We start from the raw sequence: 24,545 nt of genomic DNA, 5'->3' as shown, positions 1-24,545 counted from the left end.
TCAAAACCCTGCTGCTGAGGTCCTACCACTTCCTCCACCACTACCATTTTCCTTGCACCCTCATCATCTGAGGATGCAGGAGCTGCAAAACATCCTTCACCAGCCTTGTCCCAACCACAGCACCAGGAGGAGGATCTTTGTTGGTGACTTTGCCCCCTATATGACCTGTTTCTGTTTCCTCACCCTTGGACACTTTTGGGGAGCAGTGGACACTGCTGGGGGTGCCCCAAACAACAACCACCCCTTGCTCTACTTGCATGAAACCAGCATGAAATCAGTGTACACATATGAAATCCACATCTTTGTCAAGAGGTGGAGGACCATTGCCTCCAGCCTTAGGGCTTCCCCCAGGAAGGACTTGGCTTCAGCAGCTTCTTAAAGGCTTTAAAACTTTGAAGGAAAGCACACCACCTTTTCTCCATTTTAAGCAAGGAAAAAGCACCGTCCCCCCATCAGCATGCGCCCACCCTCACAGCCCCCTTACCTCCACCAGGTGAGGTGTGGGGTTGAAGCCACACATGTTGCAGACCTGCTGCCGGCAGGTTGTGCACGTGTTGTAGTTGGGGGGCTCACTGGAGCCCACGTTGATCTCTGCCTTGCACAGGGGGCACAAGACCTTCGCTTTCGGCACTTCCTTTGGCTTGACACCCTGCTCCGGCTTGCCCGGCTTTGCAGCTGGTGCGGCCCCAGCACGGCCCTGTGCCCCCGGCGCTTTGGGACCAGCTTCTTTGCTGGCATCGCTGAAGACGATTTTTGGAGGCACTTTGCCAGGAGATGGCTGGCTCGGAGGGGGGGCCTCTGGCTGGACAGACATTAGTGTGCTTGCCTGGGTCAGGAGGGACGCCCCGAAGCCAAAGAGCTTCCCTGTGAGCCCCTCCTGGGGCTGCTCTTGTGCTCCAGCCCCAGGGGTTGGGGCAGCAGGCTTTGCCCCCGCATCTCCCGTTGCCTTTCTCTGCTCAGAGGGGGAAGGCTTGGCTTGCTGATGCTGTGGGGAGGACCTGGCCGCCTCCTGAGGTTTTGGCTGGCCTTGGCCATGCGGGTCCCTCTGTGGCGTGGTGGGGTGAGGTTTGGGTGGCTCTGACGGCAGGGTGCGGGTGGCCGGTGGGGTCTTATCAGCAGCCGAGGGTGGCGGGTGCTTGGCCGGGGAGTGGGATGGGGATGGTGAAGGGGAGTGCAGCTGCTGCTGGCTCTTGGAGCGAGGAGCGGTGGTCATGTCCATCCCCAGCGCACGCTGCATCTGGCAGTTCAAGCACAACCATTCCTTCACCTGTGAGACAAGGAGAGGACATGGGCAGTGAGCAGCTCGCAGGCCCAGCACACCCTGAGGGTCCCCCAGAAGAGCCCTGTGTAGACACAGGAACAAGCAGCAACCCCTGAAAACCATTTTGGTACCATGTTCTCCACAGAAAGTATCTCGCAGTCACGGTGAACAGACCCCATCTGTCACAGGTACCCATGGCACAACATGCCGGTGCAAGAGCAAGCTTTAATTAGCATTGGTTTGCTTCCAAGGCTTCTTCTGTAAAGCTCCTGCTAGTGATGGGGCTCTGCTCCTGGCCCCACCACCTCCCTAAAGCCCATTTGTTTTTCCTCCCACTTCATCAAATCCCAGACTGGTTTGTGTTGGAAAGGACCTTAAAGCTCATCCAGTTCCAACTCCCTGCCACAGGCAGGGACACCTTCCACTAGGCCAGGTTGCTCCAAGCCCCGTTCAAACTGGCCTTGAACTCTGCCAGGGATGGGGCAGCCACAGCTTCTCCGGGCACCACTTGGTGACCAGAGTAAATGTCTGGTCACTTGGCAACAATGACCAGAATACAGGCAGGGCCTCTCAGACAGGAGCAGAGGGCTGGCAGGAGGTCCAGTGCAGGTGTACAGAGAGATGCTGCTATCACGCATGTGTACAACTGCAGTGCTCCCCAGCACCGGCACGCTGCCTGCTGTTGCCAGGTACTTCCCAGAGGAAAACCCACTAAGAGATGTCTGATGCTTCCCCAAGGCCAAGAGAGATGGCTCTTCAGGAATCAGTCTGGTGGCTGTGATATCCCACACAAAAATCTGGTGCTGCAGCCTTTAAGGGACAGCAGAGAGCAGGTTCCCCTCACACAGCGCATCTGTGCTGCTGGGCAGTACACGGTTAATTCCCACTCTCACCACAAAGAACTTTGGGATGCAAATGAAAACCATAATGCTCCCTGGCTAAGTGGTGATAAATGAAAGACTTCCCCCCTTGAGAGACATTCCCTGTCACACCCTAATGTCTGAATTAAGTTAATTAAAGAGGCCATATGAAAGCTGTGAGCCTTCCCATACCAGCAGCCCCCAGGATGCTCCGTGCCTGTGCAAATATTAATATATAGCACAGTCAGCAGCACAACCAGGTCTGCCTGCAAGAAGGTTTCTCTGAGGGAAGCAACTAGGGTGGCAAAAATGACCAGTGTTCCCCAAAACCAGAGCAGCACATGGGACAAGTGGGACCAGAGCCTGGCATGGGTGGCTGCACACACAGCACCCAACAGCTCCCAGCCCCTGTACTCTCCTGGGGCTGCACATCCCAACACAAGCTGCATGAGATGTGGATCTTCCTGCCTTTCATTTCAGGGCCATCTCCTCATCCCGGAGTTATGGATCACCCCCAAGGCTCGGCTTCATCTCCCCTGCAGAGACATTAACTGCCCCAACCACCTCGCCCAGCCCCATCTCTCCAGGTCTGCATGGCCTTTTGAGTGCTGCACAACTGATTCATAATCTGGCTACTGGGTTTTTTTCTCCCTATGCTGCAACCACAGGCATGTTTTAACTGTTTTCTGCTCATAGGAGCTACCTGCAGAGACGCAGTTGGGTGTTTTAGCGGGTCTTATGATGGGACAGGACAGCAAGTCCCCAAGATTAGAGGCGGATATGCCCTGAACCCCTCCCTACAGGTCCCCTCCCCAGGGGGGCTCTCATATAGCCAAGCCTTCAAATAATAAACTTTTAAAATAGAGGAAATTCAGCACAAGTAGGAAGATTGATTAAAATCAAAGAAGAGTGCATGAGCAAACCTCCCCTGCCCACTCCCTGCCCAGCACTGGCTGGCTCACTGGGTTGCAGAGAGCTCTGCATTGCCTCTTCATCTCCAGCAAAGCCTTACAAGCCTGGCTGCACATCAGCTCTGTGCTCTTTGCAGCCTGTACTGTGCTAGCAGAGCTCCCACGTCGCTATCCCCACCAGCCTCTGCTCGAGTATTTTCAGCCAGAGCTGAGCGAAAAGCAGCCTCAGTTTTCCCCCAGCAATCCCGCGCTACATCGCCGGTTCTCCAAGTTGCTCCAAACGAACCACATTATATTTAGTTTCTGAAAATAGCGCTTTAGTTTTTATAATTTCTCCTGGTCTTGCTGTCTCTCTTCTGACACACAGAATGCCTCGTGTTATTTTTGCTTTCACACCCCCTGGAATTTCTTCCCACTATTCTATTTCAGAACACCTCCCAGAATCCCATCAGCTTTGCCTGCCGTCCCCATCAGCTCCAATTAAGGGAGAACCAATCCTTTCTATTGAGGTTCTCTTTCCCTACAAAGTTCCCAGTGTCTGAGAAATGCAAATCTTCCCTCTCCACATAATCTCCTTACTCACACTTTAAGACCCTCCGGTGAGGTAGAAACTGGGGCAAGAGGAGATCTTCCCAAACCCGCCATCAGGGCTGTTTGCGTCTAGATTTTAAGGGACCATGACAAAAAGGTACGTGAAAAAAGAGATGCTCCACACTCCTGGGTTCGTCTTGTCTGTATTTATTGTAGCCTTGCACAAGATTTAACTTGTTTTCTGGAATGGGAAAAATACTTTGCTGCTCTCCTGCACAAACTTCCAAACAATCAAACAAAATAGAGGGAATTCAACTGATTGCCCTCAACTGTCTGCCAGCTTTAGCAAGAAGCAAGTGCTGCTGGTGAATATCAAAGAGCTCACAGCTCCAGCTCTGCTGGTTCACCCTCTCTCCATGCCCCTGCTTTGCCCCTGGGCAAGGCTTGTGCAGGAGGACTGCTCCCTAGGCACCAGGAGGTACCATGTTCAGGTCCACAAGCTACAATATGGCTCATGGACAAGTCCACAAGGATCTTCCTGGGTTCAGGGCTGGGGAACAATAACATGACCATTGGAGCTTTCTCTCTTTCCACAATAAACCCAGATTACGTGATCAAGTCAGAAAAAAGCCAGGGGGCTTTCAGATGGGATAGGAACCATCAAATCTCTCTCTGTGACTTGGTGAGCAACTGCTGAAGAACGCCTGTCCTGAGGAGCAGGAGGAAGCTGCAGGGTTGCAGTGGGGCAGCTCTCTCCCAGAGTGAGCATTTGAGATGTAAATTTAGTTGGGATTATCACAAATTGCCTGACCAGCCTCTGCTGATGCAACTGATGACACAATGTGTGGATTACACAGATCAAAGAGGACTTAAAGGATCCCAGAGGGAAGATAGTAAAGAGGAAGGGCCAAGTCATCTTGCCAAAGATCCTTCCCCCAAGAAAGGGAAAGGAGAATGGAAAAGCCTGGGTGTAAAACTTTACTAATCCAACCACTGAAATTTTTCACTTGGTGCAGAACTGAGCAAATACAACAAAGAAATAGATTAAACTATTTATTTGGCTGGCATTATTGTCCTCTTCTTGTCTGCAGACTCATCATGCAGGGGAAAGATGCTCAGAAAACAGTAGAGAAGTAGGGGCCAAGAATATGGAAAGAATAATTTACCTTACTATTACTTCATCTCTGCTAACAATCAGGGTAACCAACAGAATGAAACATCTATTGGTGAGAAGCGAAAAACCCAATATTACTGAAAACTAGAGTTCCAGCTCACCTGGTGAGAATGCTGAAGACACCATTATACTCTAAAATCAGGGAGGTAAAACTGTGCTCTGTTGAATAGTCTGAAGCTGGCATGCTATCCTCCTCCACCCCAGGAAATGAGACTGGGGGAAATACTGAAAAACACAAAGAAAATGGGGACGCAGATGATAGTTCTGAATGCAGGCTGATGCCTCAATGAAGGGCTCAAAGTGAAGGTGTCTGCTCTGCAAAACAGAGAGCACCATTAGAAACAGAAAATCAGCAAATGTCAGAGCTCAGCACATGAGAAGCTGTGAAGTGCTTAAACCACATGAAAATAAAGGAAGTTCAGGAAAAAGCCTCTTGGGGAGCAGTAGGAAGGACTGATCAAGGGCATTAGGGACAAAGGCCATCCTAGAAAGGACAAGGGTCCATCACTGGGTAGAGGTGGTAAAGCTGTTAATGAGACAGATCTGGCAGATGTGCTGTAATTACTGTCATTGAGCATTTGGGAAGAAGCAGGATAACACTCATTACAAGGATGAAGCATTTCCAACTTATTAGCAATCGAGAAGAACATTCAACAACATCTACCAGCACCAGAAGAGATTTAAATTTGGCAGATCTGAATAATTTTGCCTCCAAGAGATCCAAGACAGCGAAGAAAACTGCTGCGTGCTGATGTTTGCTTTTAAGAGGAAATTTTGCAAGACCGGAAGAGTCTGCTTGAATATCCAAGAAGGCAAAGGTATGGCCTGAAGGGGACAGTTAGCCAGACATCTGTCCAAGACAGAAAGACACTGCTGGATTCGTGCAGCAGAGAGCTGAAGGGCACGTGTACATGCCAGTCAATGTGTTTTTAGGCAAAATAGGTCACGGCAAGCAAACCTGAATTTATTCTCTGCACATCTGATATTAGTAACGCACAGAAGCAATATCCTTGGTGTCCAAAGGTGCTTTCACCATGTATGAAATGCTGACCAAAAAAAAAAGCGCTATAAAATACGAATAGTGAGTATGTTAAATGGATTTTCAGACTAGTTAGCTGGCTAATCTGAGAGACAACAAGGATGCAGCGCTGCTCAGGTATCTCTCTACTGAGGTCTTCATCTGACTATGGCTATCACCACTCACACAGCAGATTTCTGGTAAAATGATAAATATCAATGAAGACAAGTCTCTGCTGCCTGGTAAACCTGCACTTGCTCTGTGTGGGAAGCCCAGAGCTGGAGTAGTAGGGAGGTGGTGGTTCTGCCCCCTCTTCCAGCACTAAGGGACTCCTTCCAGACCCCTCAGCTCTTCCACACCGACATTTTAAGGAGATTTAGTAAAAAACTATCGGAGATAGAGACCGGATCTGCAAGAGTGATATGGATGCAGAAAATGTCTGAAATGAGAGAATTAAAGAGGTTGATCTTTTTCGTTTATCAAAGAGAAGATTAAGAAGCGACTTGATTACGATATAGCAGCACATTCAGTGGAAACAATATCAGGTACTAAAAGGTTCTTAATTAGGCAGAAAAAGGCATAAGAAGAACTAATGACTGGAAATGGAAGCCAAATATATTAAGCATCACTTTTAACAGCAGATGTTTCTAACCATTAAAGCAAATTATACGCATGCTGTTGGGCTCAGCAGAAGACTGAGGGAGGTGAAGCCTGCAGGCCTTTCATCTATAGGGCATTTTACACCCATACTGATCTCAAGAGCTTTGAAAGTTTGAACCATCTCATTTTTACTGACACCCAATACCTGACCCAGCCCTGCACGCAGCCCAGTGCAACCACGACCATCAGCCTTACCCTTCCCACCACAGACCCCTGCAACATCCCAGAATATTCCTCTAAACCCTTTCCCAAATCCTGTTACTCCCAGCTCATGGGCAAGTCTGCAAGCTGGAGCATTTGCAGGGTCACCACTGCCAGATGTGCCTTCCCCTCTCACTGCCATCCTGCAGCTGTGAGTATGGACCATTTGCAAATCCCATTAGGAGTGAAAATGTTTCCAATCAGTATTTCCCTAAAAAGCCAAATGTAGCAGGAGCGTACACAGCACATGCTGGCTGTACCTGGGGCACATTTACAGATCAATAAGAATTACAAATGGGCACATGCATGGTGGGTCAGATCCTGATGCTCTGCAGAGGGACACAGTAAAGGAGAGCAAGGTTTTGCACAGGTGCACGTGGGGAACCAAAAAGCATCCCTGTGTGCTGCAGCTTAAGGATCCCTCTAGAAAACCCCCAAGAAAAGCACCCAGTTAAAAATCATCTGAAACAAGAGAGACAGCTTGAGTTTATAATGCTTCTAAAGCTATTCTGACACCACCTATTTTAGGAAACAATACGGAAACAGCCCATCCCCTGGATTTGTTACCAGGAGATGCAAGGGAATGCTGGTGATGTACAGGTTGTTTTGTTCTCCTGAGGTAAGACAATACAGCTCTAAAAGTATCTCAAGTATAAAGTTCAGCCTTTGCAGAAGGCAGAGGAAGCTTTAAAATGAGCTGTAAGCAGAAAGACTTCTTAACTGAACATCCAAGATCTCTTCAAGCCAACATTTAGGATTATAATGAAGGGTAATTCTGTCTTTGCTGAGGGTTGGTTATTTTGGACCATTTGGAGGTCACCCAGGATGTGCAATCCTACTACATAAAAATAATAAAACCAAAAAGAGCAGCATTAGATGGTCACACTTAAGACTTTGGAGACTTGAGACTAAATGGTTACTCACCAGCTCTACTCATTTACAACACCTTACTGCACCCAAAGCCATCTGACCACGCTAGCTATATGACCCTGTATTATCAAAGGAGGCCTGTATCATTGGGCACTACAGGAGCACAGCCCATCTGACTTGTTATAAATGATTATTTCAGGCTATGAAGAACAGCTCCCAAATCATCTTGAGTCAAGTGTGGTCAATCCCACCAAAGGTTGGCCACTTTGAACAGGATGGAGCAAAGGAGCTTTGTTCAGTAGAAGATACAACCTATCCTCCTCCTCTGGTGTGAGGCAACAGGGTACACAACTAGCTGAAAAATAAGAAGACAAGTTCATGGGAAATCAGAAGAGAAAAGGAGCATGGGATTTCTCCAAGTTTCCCTAAACGTGTATTTAATATCCTACAAAACTAGAAAACATGGAAAAAAACCCCAACATGTTTGGGAAGAGGAAGACAGCAAGCCTTTAGCATGAGCTCTTAGACTTTGAGAGCCCCAAAGCCACCACTCATGGAGCCAAAACCCAGCAGATCCATGCCAAGGCCACAGTCACAGCTCCCTCCTCTGCCCTTCACAGGCACCAGAACAGCCAGACCTAGAAGAGTATAAGAATAACCCAAGCTGGAATTGGTAATGAAGGTACTGTGTTAATCAATCAGGCTAATGGAGAGGCTCAATGCCAAGACCACTGGCTGGATGAAGAAGGGTTTCATTAACGGGTGCTACTGGTTTATCCTGGAGGAACGCTGCACCAGCCTGGCCTCTCCCTAGAGCTGTGAAAGCTGCCAGCGGTCTGCCTAAGGGTGTCCCGATGTGCATCCAATTCATCAGCTCTGCCCGAGATGAAGAACCGTCATCTCCCAGAATCAGCCAGTCAGCAAAACGTCCCTTCCCCTCCATGACTCCCGGATCCACTCCAGGGGAGCTCTCCAGGAGCACATCTTGCCTTTTATATTGTCATGCTGAAACCTGCCAAAGCCACGTACCCTGCAATTAAAGCAACATCCTGGTCCAAGGGAAGAGGCCGTGCTAGAAGGCAGCCCTTGGCTAGAGAACAGAGGGAACAGCAAGCTGTGGCAGGAGCTGGGATACTGCTGGGAAGGCAGGAGGTGGGGATGGCTGTAGGAGAGCAGGGAAAGCTCAGCAAATCCTGGAAGAGCTGCTGCTGCATGGAAGAATCTAAACGGGGTGCATGGAGAAGGCTTCCCACACCATCTCAGACTGGATGGTGGAACGTACGACAAATACAAATATATGTCTTATTCGGAAGGTTGGAGGATTGTTTTTTAAAGCAGAACTATAGCTGATTTCTCCTACAGCAGCGCAGGGACAGCTTGCCATAAAGCTCACATGCTGAGGGTAGGAAAACCAGCTCCTGTTGGGATCAGTGTGCAGCCTGCGAGCAAATGAAATGAGAAGCCTGCAAAGCATCCCGTGGGAGGCTGAAGTGTGGTGTGATGTGGGGGGAGTGGATAAGGTCAGGAGATGAAGTCTCCTCAAGGCACCTCTGGAAGACCACGAATGGTCCAGGGTGCAGGAATTGTCATGTATCTGTGGCCAGGCTGCATGTCAAGACATCACCAAAATTCTTGCCTGCATCCAGGTGGAGAGGAGGCGGATGCAAACACACAGGCAGTGTGGGCTGAGGCTTCCTGGTCCAAATCTAAAGTACAGTTTGAGGAGAACCCAGGCCTCCAGAGGAACTGTGCAATTAGGAGTGCTCTGGCACTTAACTGACAAGGGGATTGGTCACTGAGGCACTTCTGAAAAAGGCCACCTTATGCTCATCTTTATCTTCAAACATCTCAATACAAATAAAACCCAGTCCTTAGCACTCCTGCCCAGAAGGGGAAGCCACCAAAGCAGTCAGCAATCATCCTGCTAACACTTGCCAGAAAATAATCAACTTGCTCGCTTGCTGGCGAGCAAGAGGAACCAGCCCCCAAACTCATCTCCTGCACTGTAAATAACAGATGGGAAACCACGTTTGTCCTGAGAACCGAGCTGCAGAATCAGACAGTGCCATTTCATCCTATTAGTCACTCCTTAACCAGCTTCCTTTTCTCTAGTTAGCACTCCCAAGAGAAGGCTGCTAGAGCAGCCTCAGGAGCCTTCTCCTCCCCAAAGGGCCTCAGGAGGCATTAACTGAGACAAGGAGGCACAAAAGCACAAAATGTAAGCAATTCTAAGTAATGTTAAGTTTGATGGCTTTGTAATGGAAAATAACTGTGGTGCTTGAAGGTAGCTGACAGAGTTTTAGGTCCTTAGGACCTTAGTACAAAAAGTGTAAGAAAAGCAGAACAGAAAAACAGGACCTGGGGATGGGGAGTATCTGAGACTAGCAGCTGTCCAGGATGGGAACAGTTAAACTAACTCATAAGTAGAAGGACAGGATGATGGCTATGTCTGTAATGTTAATTAAGCTGGTGCTTCAAAGACTGCCAGAAGTTATGAAGATTGTTGGGAGAAGTAAAGGACCCTCAAAGACCACCATCACATTTTTGTATGCATGTGGGAAACTTTCTGGAAAATTATGTAATTCATGCATAGCCTCATGAATATGTATGTATGCCCAGTGACTATATAAGGATGGCCTGTGTAGCAAGACCATGATACAGGTTAGGAGGAGCTATCCCCCATGTCTCCCGGCACCGCAATAAAGAATACCTGCTTGTCAACTTGAAACTCTGTTGGCGAGTTTGTGCCTGGAGTTTTCTCCAAATCATAACCCACACAAGGCTCTGCAGACCCTCAACCTCCAGCTCCTGCGCCTTGCTGTTCGGATGATCTTTGCCCACACCATGCAGAGATGAAGCAAACATTCAAAGAATATAACTGCACACTGAGCAGCTTTGCAACTAACCTTGCTGTGCCATCACGATGCTCTCCCAGCAGCATCCCCAGGGCTAAGGCGGCGATCGAGCTGCTAGCTCCTCGGTAAGCACAACCATCCCCTTCTTCACTCCTCGCCCTTGCTGGTGGAGAGAAGCAGATGGGCAGGAGGAAACCGTCACCCAGTGCTGCTCCTCTGCTCCCTGGGAGCACGGTCCCCCGCCAAAGCAAGGCACTGCCTAGCTAAGCAGTGCCACCGCCCGAGGCGAAGGGACAAGTCCTTCCAGTTCATTAGGGAAGGTTTCTTGTGCAATTTGCTGCCTCACTAGCTCCTGTTTAGACAGCCTTTGTTCCTTGTCCGCAGGAGAGCATGAAAGGTTTGGACATCTGTGCGTGCTCAGAGGATGCTGTATCCTGGGCCTGGTCAGGGAGGATGGCAAAGAGCTCACCCCAGGTTTTAACCTCTCGAGCTCTGCACGCTGATGTGCTCTAAGTGCAGCCCCAGGTCCACTCCCGCTCTGTAATGCAGGACTTCCACACAAGCCCTTCTCAGTCAAGGAAAGCCTAATGGCTTGCTTTGCCTTCTGCTGCTGCTGAAGGACAGACATCCAGAGTAACAGAAGCCTCCGGTTCTGCTCACTCATTGTCTTCTGCAGCACTAAAATAGCAGCCTGGGAGGGAGCAGAGGAGCTCAAAACTTTCCATCAGTGGTACTTCCTGCCCAAAGCAGAGAAATGCATGAGGACACGGGGCTTCTCTGGGTGCAGCGTGGTACACCATGTACAGGGGTGATATAGAGCATATGCTGCTCTTGATAAATAGAACAGTCTATTTAATAAACTTGCCCAGTTTCCTATTGGCAACACAGAATTCATTTACTGCACGGCTCCAATTTATTCAGTTATGAGTGGTCCCTGCTGCAGCCTTGTCTGAAAGTTTCTGGCTCCTTTGGGAACCTTCCTGGACAATTACAGCAATAGGAGATAATGGCTGTAGCTCAAGGACTAAACTAAACATGCTGGAATATTTGAAGGTGCTTTTACACTCCAAACACTGCATTACCTTGACAGCATCAATATCTCAGTATGGTACAGAAGCAGTCAAGGTGGAGAGGATCGTGATCCTCTGACTCAGTAGCAAGCGTCTGGGACAGAAGCTCTTAAACAGTAAAGACAACCCCAGTTCCTGCGTAAATAGCCCAACATACTTTCAGAGATAATCACAGATCTGGTGTTATGGCCTCACATTTTCTCCAGACAGAAGGAGCCAAGTTAGGTCTCATTTATCCTGGGCCAATACACAAGCCACTGGAATGAACAACTTCTGCAAATGAACATATCAGAGTGGATCGATGCACCAAAACAGAATGTATTTTCTGCCTTTTTTATTATTCTGGATTAAATCTGTAATAAATGCTCATGTGGAATCTGAGGCCTGAAGATAGACAAGCCATTGCACAATCTTTTTACATACCTAAACAGACTTAATTGCTCAATTATTCCAGATGAACACGATAAGTTCCCTGTCATGAATAATTTGTAATCCAGCTAGCCACACAATCTATGAAACACAAATCTATGGCTGAGGCAAAGGGAAAGCAAGCAGATGCCATGATCCCGAGACACCCCGCTTGTTACCAAAGGAGCAGCAGCACGGTCTGCCTGGAGCAGGTCTGAACATCCCTGGAATCACTCCAACAGCCCATACCTTCACTCAGGTTATTGTGCGGCTCAGAGGTTGTAAATACTGAACAAATTAAATAGGCACGAAGTTCGGATGTGCACCTGGGAGGAGACAGGCACAGCACATACCCTCTTCTGTTCCTGGTCCAGACACTGCTGGGTGTCCCCCAAACCCCTCCTCAGGAGCTGGCTGTACCGGTTTATCCAGGAATTTCATTGGATGGTCGTGACTGAGCATAAAGAGCTGCAGTGAAGCACAGCAAGATGCAGTGCACTGGAGGATGGAGGCCTGCCGGGACCATCACGAGGGACAGCAATCAGAACACTATGGAGGAGGCAGGGGAAGGAGAACTGCTGGGGGGACGAAAGGATTTGCCATGCTCAAATACAGGAGACCTGAGAGGGGGACCTGGAAGGTGTCCAGAAAGAGGGTTAATCCTAAACCCACGACAAAGCCCCTTCCCACAGCAGAGGGGTAACGAACCACAGCACTGAGCACCGCTTGGGAAAACCGTTGTACCAACCACACATCCACCAGCAAGAGGGGCAGGTGCCACCTCCGGGCTCCAGTGACCTCAGATGAATGCAAGAAGTTTTCCTATAGGGCTTGAGGTCCTATCATAAACCTTGAGCATCTTTATGATTCTCTGAGAAGCAGAAGAGAGGTGCTGGGTGGGTTTCCTCCAGCCTGGGCACCCAGCACTGCCCTTCCCTGCCCCACTCCCAGCTCTTTCCGACAGATGCTCCCACATCTGAGCTCTGTTTATGCTGCTGCTTTGTTCCAACCAACCCATATTAAAGGCTTCAGGATTTCACCCTGTTGTCTTGCAGCAGCAAGAAGATAGGGCTGCGATGGCCTCCAAAAGGCTTCGGTTCTATCTTTTGCCCCAGGCAGGATCAAACAAGCCTGCATTGCTGCTGACAGATGTTTGTCTAATTTGGGCTTTAAAACTCCCCATCACCTGTGGATTTACTGGGTGGGCAGCGAAAGGGGGAATAAAGGGGCTTTGGCTTAACCATCCTCACTGCTAGAAAACGTTCCCAAAATACTAACCTAAATCTTCCTTGCAGTCTAAGTCCATTACTTGCCATCCTACAGACCACAAACACTGAACAGCAGCTTTTTTATCCAGTAAAAACAGCCTGTGATCAGCTACCCTGCAGAAGGCATCCATCCAGGGGAGCATGTCCTGGCACCAAGACCACAATGTGCAAAATGTCTCCCAGAAGTGACTGGCCACCAACTTTGTGCTGCAGATCTCTTGGTCTTGATCTCCCTGGGGCTCCATGGCACCTCCATGGCCTTCAGACCCAATTAATGGTTTTCAGCATTTCCAGGTCCAGTTGCTGTGCATTTTTTAGGCTGCTCAGGCAGCTTTGAAGGACCATGTGCTATGGAAGGAGCTCAGCCCTACATAGTCCTATCAATGGAGCCTACAGATCACCTGTCCCTAGACTCAGCTCCTCTCTCACCTTCTTTTGGAGACAGCACTTGAGTGGCCTACAAGTACAGCCATAAACACCAGAAACAGCTTGTCCAGTCACCAACTACCTATTTTAATAAATTAGGTTTTCTGTGTTGGAATTCCTATCCCCACCCAAACATACCTGGACCCAGCTCATAAGTCATCATCTATTAAGTAAAATACACCAATTCTAACACAAAACTCATCAAGCAATTAGAATGTGAACAGATACCCATAAAGCCACATTAATTGGGTTTTTATAGCCACTATATACCCTTGAAGGAGGGGATACTTAACTGGAAGCCAGTTTACAATGGCAATCACCCTGCATTCAAAAACAAATGCTAGTTGCAAAGCAAGACTAAAATTGGTCCTTCAAATAATGGTATTTTGCTTGCTGACCTACAGTCATTATTGCCATTGAGATCTGAGCTGCTCTTAATCAGAAAGAATCCTGATGTTCAAAAGGATGCATCTTCCATTATCACCCAGGCCAAAATATGAAGTTACACAATTAGGGGTGCTCTCTGCTGCCCTCCTGATGAGGGGCTCAAAGGATCCTCATAGAGCCATCTGCATGGGAGCCCTCAGCCCAACTTAAACCCTGGGCAAGCTTACCATGAAAGCTAGTTTGTTCTGCTCAAATGAGGGGCCAAATCCTCGATGGCAAAACCAGAAACCATGACAGAAGTGACAACAATTCAAATAGCAATGGCTCAGTTAAAGGAAGTATCACAGAATGAAAACTTTCCTCCACCTTTTGCGGCTGATCGGCTTTTCTTTGAGAGCTGCAAACAGCAGCAGCAGCTTTCAGCTGACACAAAACAAACCCCAACCAACCAACACACCCCTCCCCAACCCACCACGCAAGAATTCCCTCACAAACACCCTTTTTGTGCATACACACCACCATCAACTGCTATTTCGATGTTGCCCTTAGCTCCTTATTGCCTACATGTCAATATGCACCCCACACACCATGGGGACCATCCCCCTTCCTGAGACGGTGCTCGCACCACTGAGCTACAGCAGCATTTCTGGCACTGATGGCTGCAAAGAGAAGATGGAAAGAGAGATGGAGAGGCATTGGACACAGTGGTGCACGCAACCCAAGCAATAACTATGAGAGGAATAAATCAGGTTGCTTGTTTGAGCAAAGTGTTTAAGAGCTCCTCAGCAAGGGCATCCATCCAGGCCATCACAGCCGACAGCGTGGTGTGCAGCAATGAACCAGGGTTTAATGAAATCTCAAATTAACTTGTCAGGCAGAGAAAAAAAAACCCCAAACCCAACCTTCTCTCACTTGTAAATTGTGTATTTTTGATTAAAGTACCACAGCTGTGACAGCCACCTCTGGGAAGCCATCCTATGCCTCTGGCAGGATGCTTCTAGAAAGGGGCACAGCTTCTGCTAAAGCATTTCTTACTCAAGCCCTAGAGCTCAACACACCATCTGTAGGTGCCGAATGTGCCCAGCACCTCCATGCAAGGTCCCATCCACCAGTGCTGCATCCAAGGAGCACATTGGACTGGGTAACAGGCAATGCAGTGCACCAGGAACGGTACTACTCCATGTCCATCCGGACAGGAAAGAAACTATAGAGGATCAAACTGCACAGTTCAAGCTGATTTCACCCCCACTTTGATTTGCTCCAATGCTAATTAGAAACCACTTTTGGAGAGAAACAATAAATCTTGTCACCGTGCCCCAGCTGCAAACCCAGTGTAATTACCACAGGACTGACTTGGATCCACAGGGCATTTTTTGCAGGCAAGGTAGCAGGAGCAATTTCTGCTCCCTCCCTTTTTGGGTGTTCAGCTGGAGAGGTCTCACCTCTGATTTTCAAGTGGTGTGCATCAAAGCCTCCAGCTGGACGGAGGGAGCGGTGCCGACTGCAAGCAATCACACCCAAACTGCCTTAATCTGGCAAGTAAGGAAGGGGTTGGCCAGCAAGGGGGAAGCAGCAGGATCCATGCACAGGGGGGGGGCAACATTTTACATCCCAACAAATACCACCTTCCCATAAGCTTTTATCTGTCTACAGCCTTGTCTGCTGGTGTTAATCCCTGTGCCTGGCAGGGCTATCTCCTGGCACTCTGCAGAGAAAGACAAGGAGGAGAAGCAGGCATGGGGATGCAAAATGCCACACTGTGCGTGATCAACATCACCTTGGGGATGCTGCTCATCAGTGCACAGCAACCCACGTGCCCAGGGAGAGGGTCTTGCTGTGCTGAGACCTTTGCTTCCTGGTGGGATGAAGGCTCGGTGGCACGGGGCTAGTGCTTGCAGCTGGAGGACATGGGAAGAGGAGTCAGCTGGAGAAGAAGGGAGACTTGGGACAACAGCTTGAGCTGGCCTAAACCATCAGGAAGGGCAATGAAGCCTTCACTTTTTACAGTAAGGAACCTATCGCCCAATGCTGGCTCCTGGTTGGGGTGGCATGGCTTTGAGATCACTTGATGCAGTGGTGCTGGAGCTGTTCAGAGCCCTCCCAATGACACGTCCTTCAAAACTATCAGATCATTGGATTTTTCTGGGCAGACCTGTAAGAACTTCACGCCCAGGAGCTGCATAAAGCATTATTTCAACACATCCCCCAGGTCTCAACAAATTAGGTGAGAGAATTTAGCATCTGGAATTAGTTATGGAAAACAGCTATTTCGGAAGTTGGTGGCTTTTCTTCTTCCTAATTCAATAAAGCAATAACAATTGTCTGCCGAGAGCAAGTAATGGGATCCCAGAAGCAGCTCAAAGACAGATGGCAGCAGCAGCGTGCCTGTTTGGTGGTATTTCTCAAAGCTCTCTCCAATTTGAAAGCCACAATCTCATCATCTGGAAAATTAATATGGCAGGTCAGAAAATAAGGCAGAGTTTGTAAAAACTAATTTCAGGGCATTAGCGGGCCTGGCCCAGCATCTCAGAACTGATTTGGGACTCCCAAACCCTCAAATCAGGGTTCATTCCCCAGTCTGCCAAAGGCCCCTCGGGCAGGTTGCTCAGAACTACATGAAGGCTCAGTTTAACTGAGCTTTACCTTGCGGGAGGGCACCCCCCTGCTCCAGCACTGTTGGTCCTGTATTACCACACTATGCTCCATCAAACACAAGGGTATTTGCTTTTCTCAAGGCTCAAAAGGTTGTGCAATATGTAGAGCACGCACTGCCCACTGGGGCAAAAGAGGCAGGCGTGCTCAAGGACAAGCCTCTCCTCATTATTTCTGAGGAATCCAGAAATTCAGGTAATCCAACCTTTCATAGGTTCCAAAGGGCAATTTTAGCACAGATCAGTAGTTCTTAGCCAGACCTTTCCACTAGACCTGGTATTTTATCTACTGGGCATCAAGTTTACATGGGGGGAAGGAACAGCAAGCAGTGCCTTGCAGGAGATCAGGAGAAACATGGAATGACTCCTGGCAAAGAGACATGGTATATCTGTGAACACAGGAGGAGCTGAGCAGAACTGAAGTGCAGCCCAGAGCCATGATGAAGGTGGTTTTGGAGGAACCTCACACCTGAGGAGTTGCAGGGACACAGCCTTCCCAGCTCCCTCCAGCCCATGTCTTTAGGCATCAGGGTACTCTGCAATGAAGAGAGAGGAGAAAAAAACCCAAACTAAAATCCCAAGCACAGTTCCCATTCCCAGAGCCAAGCCTAGAAGTGCCCCCATTCCGACATGCCCACCTGGTTGATGCATTATATCTGCACCCCTATACATCTGCATCCTTAGGAGGATGGGAACGTGTGATGAGCCCACGTTTCTTGCTGAGTTACATGCAGTGACAAGTTCGTTTGCTCTTCGGGGACAGGGCTTCAAATAGCTGCTCGCTTGTGGCAATTAAAACAGGCAGAGCACTGCCACAGCTCCACTGGCCTGTGCTGCAAGTGATGCAGGCACCGTCTGTAGCGCTCTGATAAGGATAGTGGATGATTCAGAATAATCTCGGCTCTGCTGAACATGAGCCCGAGTGTTTGCACTTCTGTCTCTGTGTAACTGAAATGCTGTGCCCTGCTCATTAGAAGGGGGAGAGGGAGGCTGGAGGGAGGTGGGCACCAAAACTTCTACTCCATAACACTGATGGGCACATCTTTCCTGCCCATCGTTCAGGCCTCTTCCATGGAGGTGTCCAACTCAGGGGGCTGGCCAGTCTAACACTATGGCTTGGACATAGCAAGGGGGTGACAGTGCATGTGGGGAGGGAGAAAGGAGTCAATGTTAATTCTTCTTCCCATCTTGGGGGCTTTTCGTGAGCTGCAATCTAGCAGCAGGACTGCTGCACAAGCAATTTGGGCTTGATTAAGATGCAGAAGATGGGCAGTGTGGACATGGCAGGGGGCAAAGGAGGAAGGGAAGGGACACACTGGCCATTCAGTCTTCAAAACTGACTTCCAGCTGGTTTACTGCCATGTAAAATCCATGCCTTAACTCGTTTTGACAAACAGACCTGATGCACAGTCTACTCCCATCCCATTATGACCACATTTCACTCTCTGTATTTCCCTGTTGAGCCATTCCAACAACTTGGCTTTGATTTCACCCAGAGCAGAAAGCCAAGGCAACTGTACAGCCTGTTTACAACATGAACTAAATCCAGAACTGAAACATCCCACCCTTCGGCTGTCCTTGCTCAGAAGGTTTACAGTCGAGATAAAGCATTTCTAGCAGTTTTCATAGTCCAATTAGCACCATATCCCCTAGCATAAGGCTGCCCAGGAGCACAGCTGCATATTACACCTCTGAGATGAGGAGCTAGGTATGACAGCAGGGCAAGATCCAGGAGCAAGGTGGTACAAGCTTGGATTAAGGTGATGAGGTACACGTCTGCAGGCATGAACTGCTGTCCCACAAACACCTCACTGCATTCACAGGGCTCTTTTCAAAAATCCCTGATGCTTTTCACCCTGCCACACTGTGCAAATCCCTTTATAGCACCTAAACATGACCACAGCCAAGAGACAGATAGGAGACAGGGTTAGGAAGAAGCAAGTTGGTTTCTGGTGATGGGAGCCCACGCAGCTCTAGAAGTATCAATAGTGATCAGCTGAAATTCAGAGCAAAAGAGACACTGCCAGGATGCCACCACCTCTGCCAAGCGCTGCTATCTTTAAGAACCAGATGGACCTTATATGTCATTACTAGCTGGGGTGGGAAGAGCCACAGCACAGCATCTCCTGTGCCAGGGCTCTCCTGCTGGACACCCTCTGCCACACCAGAGACACGGCCCACTGAGGCCACAGGGGTGCAGAATGACTGCTATTGGGGAGCATCTGACACCCTCATTACAACCACCCTGCTCTCTGCTGCTTGAAGAAAGATGGTGAATAGGAACTAATTCAGCTGGGATTAACTCAATCCCCACTGAGGCACCGAAACTACTGGAAGTTTCCTCCTAAGCACTCCTCAAAGGCAGCACATTTCACCACCAAGCACACACTGCAAACAAGACTGTACCAGCAAGGGCTGTAAAGCCCTGTGCAATTGCTGCTCTCTGGGATGTTCTGAGTGCAGTGAGCAGGATGCAGAGGGACACTCAATCATGTGAGAGATTTCACACAGGAAAACCTTAAGCAGCATCTGTGTGAGCAAAATAGCTCCATCCACCATCACCGGCTGTACATGATCTTCTCCCCTGCCTAGCGATGTCCAGATGCGGGAACTGAAAGCAAGTACCTCTGACTCGGTACCCTGCTCTGTTTTGGAGAGCGTGTCAGCTGCTTCTAGTCCTCAGCTTGCTTTTCTTTTTAATGGCAAAGTGATATGTGAGCTGAAAGCCAGAGGAAACCCATATCTCGTCCAAGCAAACAGCTTGCTGTAACTTAATGTACCAAGGGAAGTACGACGCAGGGCGGTGGTGGCTCAGCGCGTGCGGCTTGCTGGGCTTGATATTTATCAAGCGACAAGATGCCAAGAGAGAAGCAGGCCACTTCCCACCTCTCAGGAATATTCATCTTTACTTGCAGTTCCTCTGCAGCATCACTCCAGTGGAGGGGGAAACCACACTCTCCTGTCCTCTCCAAACAATTTAACATGTCACTATAGACCCTTCGCTGTCCCCACAGCAAGGTCCCTGCTGCTGCAGCTCATCGGAGCCACGTGAGCAGCACCAGCCCCATTAGTCACTGGGAACCGTTTAGCCAAGATATCTTTTGACATTTTATACAAGACAGTTTTGCATTATTTGAATCATCTACGCAGAGAGCAGCAAAAGGCGGCACACAGGGAGGAACAGCCAGAATTACTCATGAGCTGCTTTTTCTTGCGTTGGCTCTAACTTAAACTGTGATCTGCTGAACAGACAATCACACGCTGCTCTAGGCGGCTGGGAGAAGCCCCTGTTCAGGCTGCAGCAGGGGCCAGAAAGGCAAATGAGTCATTTATACATTGAAAGCCTCAGCAATTCAAGAATGCTACTCTCCAGCTTTGTATTAGTTGCTTTATTCAGTGCTATTCACTCCATTAAAAAAAGATAGAGCAGAAAAAAAAGGTCCAACCAATGAATAACAGAAGCATCCTTCACTGCAACACTGCAGATACAGGATGAAATGAGGCTGGGGTACTTGCTGTACGCATAAGGGGATTGAAAAATGAAGGGCAATGGTGAAGAAGGGCTGAAATGTGGGAAATACACACACACACACGCACGCACACAACTTGTTTGTCCAGAGTGATAAATTTCAGGTTCTTATCAATGCTTTCTCACCATAAAAAACATACAGGATATTCACTACACTCACAAGAGTATATTTTCACTGTCTGGCTCACAAGGTGCTCCTGAAGAGAACTGCAGGGCTTCTTCAGGTGGGGACATCCCCAGCAAGCGCTGGTCCCACCCAGCCCATACTGCAGATACTGACCCAAGCACCAGGGCCAAGCATCCCACGGGTGGATGCTTCTTAGGGCAGATGCAGCCCAAATTGCTGCATCCTTATGAGAAGGCAACAGCCATGATGAGCCCCAGGCTCCTGCAAACAGCATCACACACTCAGCATACAGGTCGCTGCTGGTTGGAGCTGTGCTAAAACAGAACAAATTGGAATGAAACTCCCATTTCTCTCCTCTTACACCGCCTGATTCAATGGAAAATTTCTCCCAGATCTGCCATGTAACACTAATGACAGATTCATTTTTACAGCTGTATCATGAAGGAGAATGATCTCAAAAGAGAAATCATTCTGAAACAGGCAACTTGACTCAGCAACACGATAGAGGGTGTAACCTAACCATGTACGCACGCAAAAAGCTGTCTAACACCACAGCAGCACACAAATCCTGCCTGCCCGAGGGTGAACTGGGTTTTGATCTGATCACAGGAGGAAAAAACTGCTCCTGAACTTGCTGAAAGGTGCACAGGAGGGAGGACTGCTGCTTACAGAGCCAGCCCAACAGTCTTACCTCCCCAGCGACACACTCTTCAACCACAGCCACGACAAGCATGACACTGGGGTTGAAATCACCCAAGGAAAGCCAGACCAAAGAAACACTTAAAACACTTCAGGATCTGCTTTTTGAGATCCAGCATCTTCCAGACCCAACACCCATTCTTTCAGGGGAGGGGAAACTCTAACATCTAAATGCAGCCACAGGTTTCTGCATGAGCACAATGATACAGTTTGGAGGTGCAGTGCTGCATGTATGCCAACGGCTGAGGATGCAGGCTGCTTCACAGGCGGGAAAATGAATAGCCAGCAAGGTCCCAAGGGCAGGAGGAAACCTTGTTGAGAAGAGAAGAGACAATGTAAATGTGACCTCGCAGCTCTGCCTCTGCCATCACTGCCATTGCAATGAGCTAAATCAAAACACGGAGCCAACGTACCACAAGAAAACTTGGAAATTTAGAAGATGCCATGCCAGCATCACCCTGCACATCCTCACTGAAGAGCCAAGAAGGAGAAGGACCACTCTGGTTGTTTGAAAAGGCAGAGACAGACAGGGGAGATTTAATCTCTCATAAAAATAATGGTTAGTTATCTATTGGCAAGTTGATACCCCTTTTATCCAATCCTCTGGTGCTCACCCTTGGTGCCCCAGAGCTCAATGGATACAGCCAGAGTTCCAGAAACCACAACAACCAGGAACAACAGGCCAGCATGTCAGAGCACAACCTATTGTAAAATAATGGCTTCAAGCCACAGAAATTACAGAAACATAAATGACAGTCATGCTCCCATCAAATCGTTTCAGCATCTCCAAGACCCCAGGGTAAAACCACTGATGCCAAAGGGGATTGGGCCAACGCAGTGGGTATCAGAGGCCTGCAAATGTTTGGATGTTCAGAGAATGACAGGATGGAGATGAGATAGATGAGAGGAAAAGATTGGGGATTTACTGCTATTAATAACAGCCATTGTTTCAATGTAGAACTAATAACCCCCCTGGCACCACTAAGCACAGCCCTTTGCTTGCAGGGCCACTGAACCTGTGGTCACTAGTCAAGCCAAAGCCTCCTGAAGCATAAGTATTTCAGATTGTGCCTTTAATTCACAAAACCAGCATGCTTTACTGAAAATTGGACACCAATATGCTGCAAGGTACAAAACTGAGACAATGAACCAAATGAGATAGGGGCTGTTACGAAAAGAAGCACATGAACACAGTCACAGCTTCTGTGATGTTCAGGGGGTTTTCTGGTGGGCTTTTGGGGGAGTTGTTTTGTTGTTCGTTTTGTTGTGGTTTAAAGTAATTTGCTAAATGAATGAGGTGATGCTGTGGGCAGGCATCACTCCTGCTGGTGGAGCTGGGCTGGAGAAGGTTTGGACCAAGGCCATCCCTCCAGCACCAACAAGCTTTGCTCCTACCTCGAGATGCTCTGCTGAGCACTTGTCATACCTCTGCTTCCCCCAGCTCCTTCTTCTTTGCTCCTCTTTACCCAAATTTTCTTTCACTGTTGAGCAGAAAACCACCTACTGTTACATTTTAATAGTATAACCACAGCCCTACACTGTACATTCGTACTTACATCATTTCATTCTCATCTCCCATGCTAACAGTCTATTTTCCATTAATACAATTCAATTTAATCATTTACCTAACAAGTTGAAGTGATTTTTCAGATATCTCCTTCCACAGATAACTTGGGAGCTGCTGAGAGGTTTTCCTCTCCTGACAAATGACCCTGACCACTGCTGGGAAACCAACCAGCAAGTTTTTAATCCTCCCTGGGACTTCTCATGTTTCACTTGCTGAAGGTCTGTGATCAAAGGTTGGTGATGAATTTGCATGACACAGAGCATGTAGGGAACAGATTTATTCTGAAATATTTTTAATATTTCATATTACATTAGGTTCATAATGCAGAAAGTACAAAGAATCTCTTCAGTCTTCCCAAGTAGAGCTAAAAACGTGGGAAAGAACTGAAGTTTATCAAGTATCACCACTTCATACAGTCATAAATACAGCGAACACATTCAAAATGGCTCAGAGACAAAAGCAGGGGCTTCAAAAACAAAGTAATTTGGGGAAGAGCATACATGTATAAATATGCTCCTTTTAGCCAGGGTAAGGAAAAAGATAAAACCGTCTATTGTGTGCATCTGAACGCTTATGAAACTGCACTGGATGAACACGATTTCAAGCTGAAAAAAAGCACAATAGAAACGTGAGGAAGAACACAAAGATTTTCTAAAACCCCAAACCTGTTCAGCAGCCAGACATTTTGAGCTTCATCACAGCACTAACTAAAGCACGTATTTTAATGCTGAGCCACTGCTCTTGATTAAAATCCAACCCAAGTTCTACATTTTCTCAGTTTAGTGCTTCGGATGGGGAGGAAACAACTTAAGAGAAACCCAACAAATTTTACGGGAACATTGAAGAAGAAATTAATTTATCAAATTAGCAGTGTGCAGTGGCACTTCAAAACCCCAGAGACACAGAAAGAATGCTTGCAGGTTACTCCTTACGATACCAAACAGAGCAAATCCAATCAGATGAACATGCTGCAGGATCAGTCAGGCGAAAGCCACAGGAGTGGCATTACAAAGTGAAAGATGTATAAAAAAAGGATTTTCTAAACGTATTGTACTGGCTTGAAACTGAGCTATTCCCCCTGAGGAGACGACAGCATTGCTGGTATGCTCCTGCAGAACAAGCTACCCAAAAAAACCTTCAAAGACAACGCAAAGGGAAACCAAGAAAAAGTTTTAATGAGAAATTAAAAATGCTCCTAGAACAGAGGGCTGCAAGATCGCGTTTAAAATAACTCATCTCCATTCAAAAACCTATTTCCTACACAAGGAGCGTAAGCAAACTGTTACATTTTACCACGCTATTTCAGAACTCCTTGTCTTTAATGGTGCCATCACAGCTCTCTGCTTCACATTTTCCCTTGCTTAAAATAACTGTCTATGGCAAGAGCGCTGACCTTCAGGAATAAGTGAATGAATGAGACAATGGGCACGCCAGCACGCAACCAAACTGAAGACGACGGCAGTGGTTATTTCAGAGCACGGAGATGAACAGAGGGGAGAATACGATTGTCTACATGTAAAATACTGAGTGACACCAACAGCAGACAGGAGCTGCTGTTTGCCCAGTCTTGTGAAACAAGAACGAGATGGTGCTCAAAGGAACAAAAAGACAGCAAATAAAAAACCCAAAATAGATAGGTTTTTTCCTCTCAGCAAGTGATCGACTCAAGATATCACAGAGGCCAACTGCTTCGTCATGATGGAAATTCATTACTCGCTTTTAAGACAAAATGGCCATCAAGCCACACAAAAAGGTGTAAAATAAAGAAAGAAATAGTATTTCAAAGGAACATACGTGCTTCTGAGGAGAAGGTACCACCTAATCATCAAGTTAAGGTGTTCTGCTAGGAGGTACTGAACAATCTGCTTTTGGCATTGTAAGTGGCACGATGGAGCATGAGGGACTACAGCTCATACACCAAGTCTGTTGTTATTTTATTAATATATAGAGATATATATAAGCTATTTTATAGCATATACATACAGATATAAAAGACACATCAAGTATATAAACACTTTATTTTCAAAACCAGGCTCTTAACATGGTTTCAGAAATCATTACACCAAACAAGT

The 24,545-nt window shown here is 47.8% G+C and overlaps 1 protein-coding gene across 1 annotated transcript in view; it reads right to left on the bottom strand.

Annotated features, from left to right (window-relative positions):
• BSN (bassoon presynaptic cytomatrix protein) overlaps positions 1–24,545 on the bottom strand; it is a gene marked incomplete at both ends in the record, with an annotated part of 93,086 nt that overhangs the window by 42,078 nt on the left and 26,463 nt on the right. The window contains one exon of the mRNA XM_080625898.1: positions 485–1,267. Within this exon, the coding sequence (XP_080482024.1) occupies positions 485–1,267 (783 nt within the window). The remainder of the gene's footprint in view (positions 1–484; positions 1,268–24,545) is intronic.

The sequence above is a fragment of the Psittacula echo genome (genome assembly GCF_963264785.1).
Source record: "Psittacula echo genome assembly, chromosome: 9".
Classification (NCBI taxonomy): domain Eukaryota; kingdom Metazoa; phylum Chordata; class Aves; order Psittaciformes; family Psittacidae; genus Psittacula; species Psittacula echo.
The sequence above is the reverse complement of the archived record's forward strand: the minus strand, read 5'-3'. Positions and strand labels throughout refer to the sequence as shown.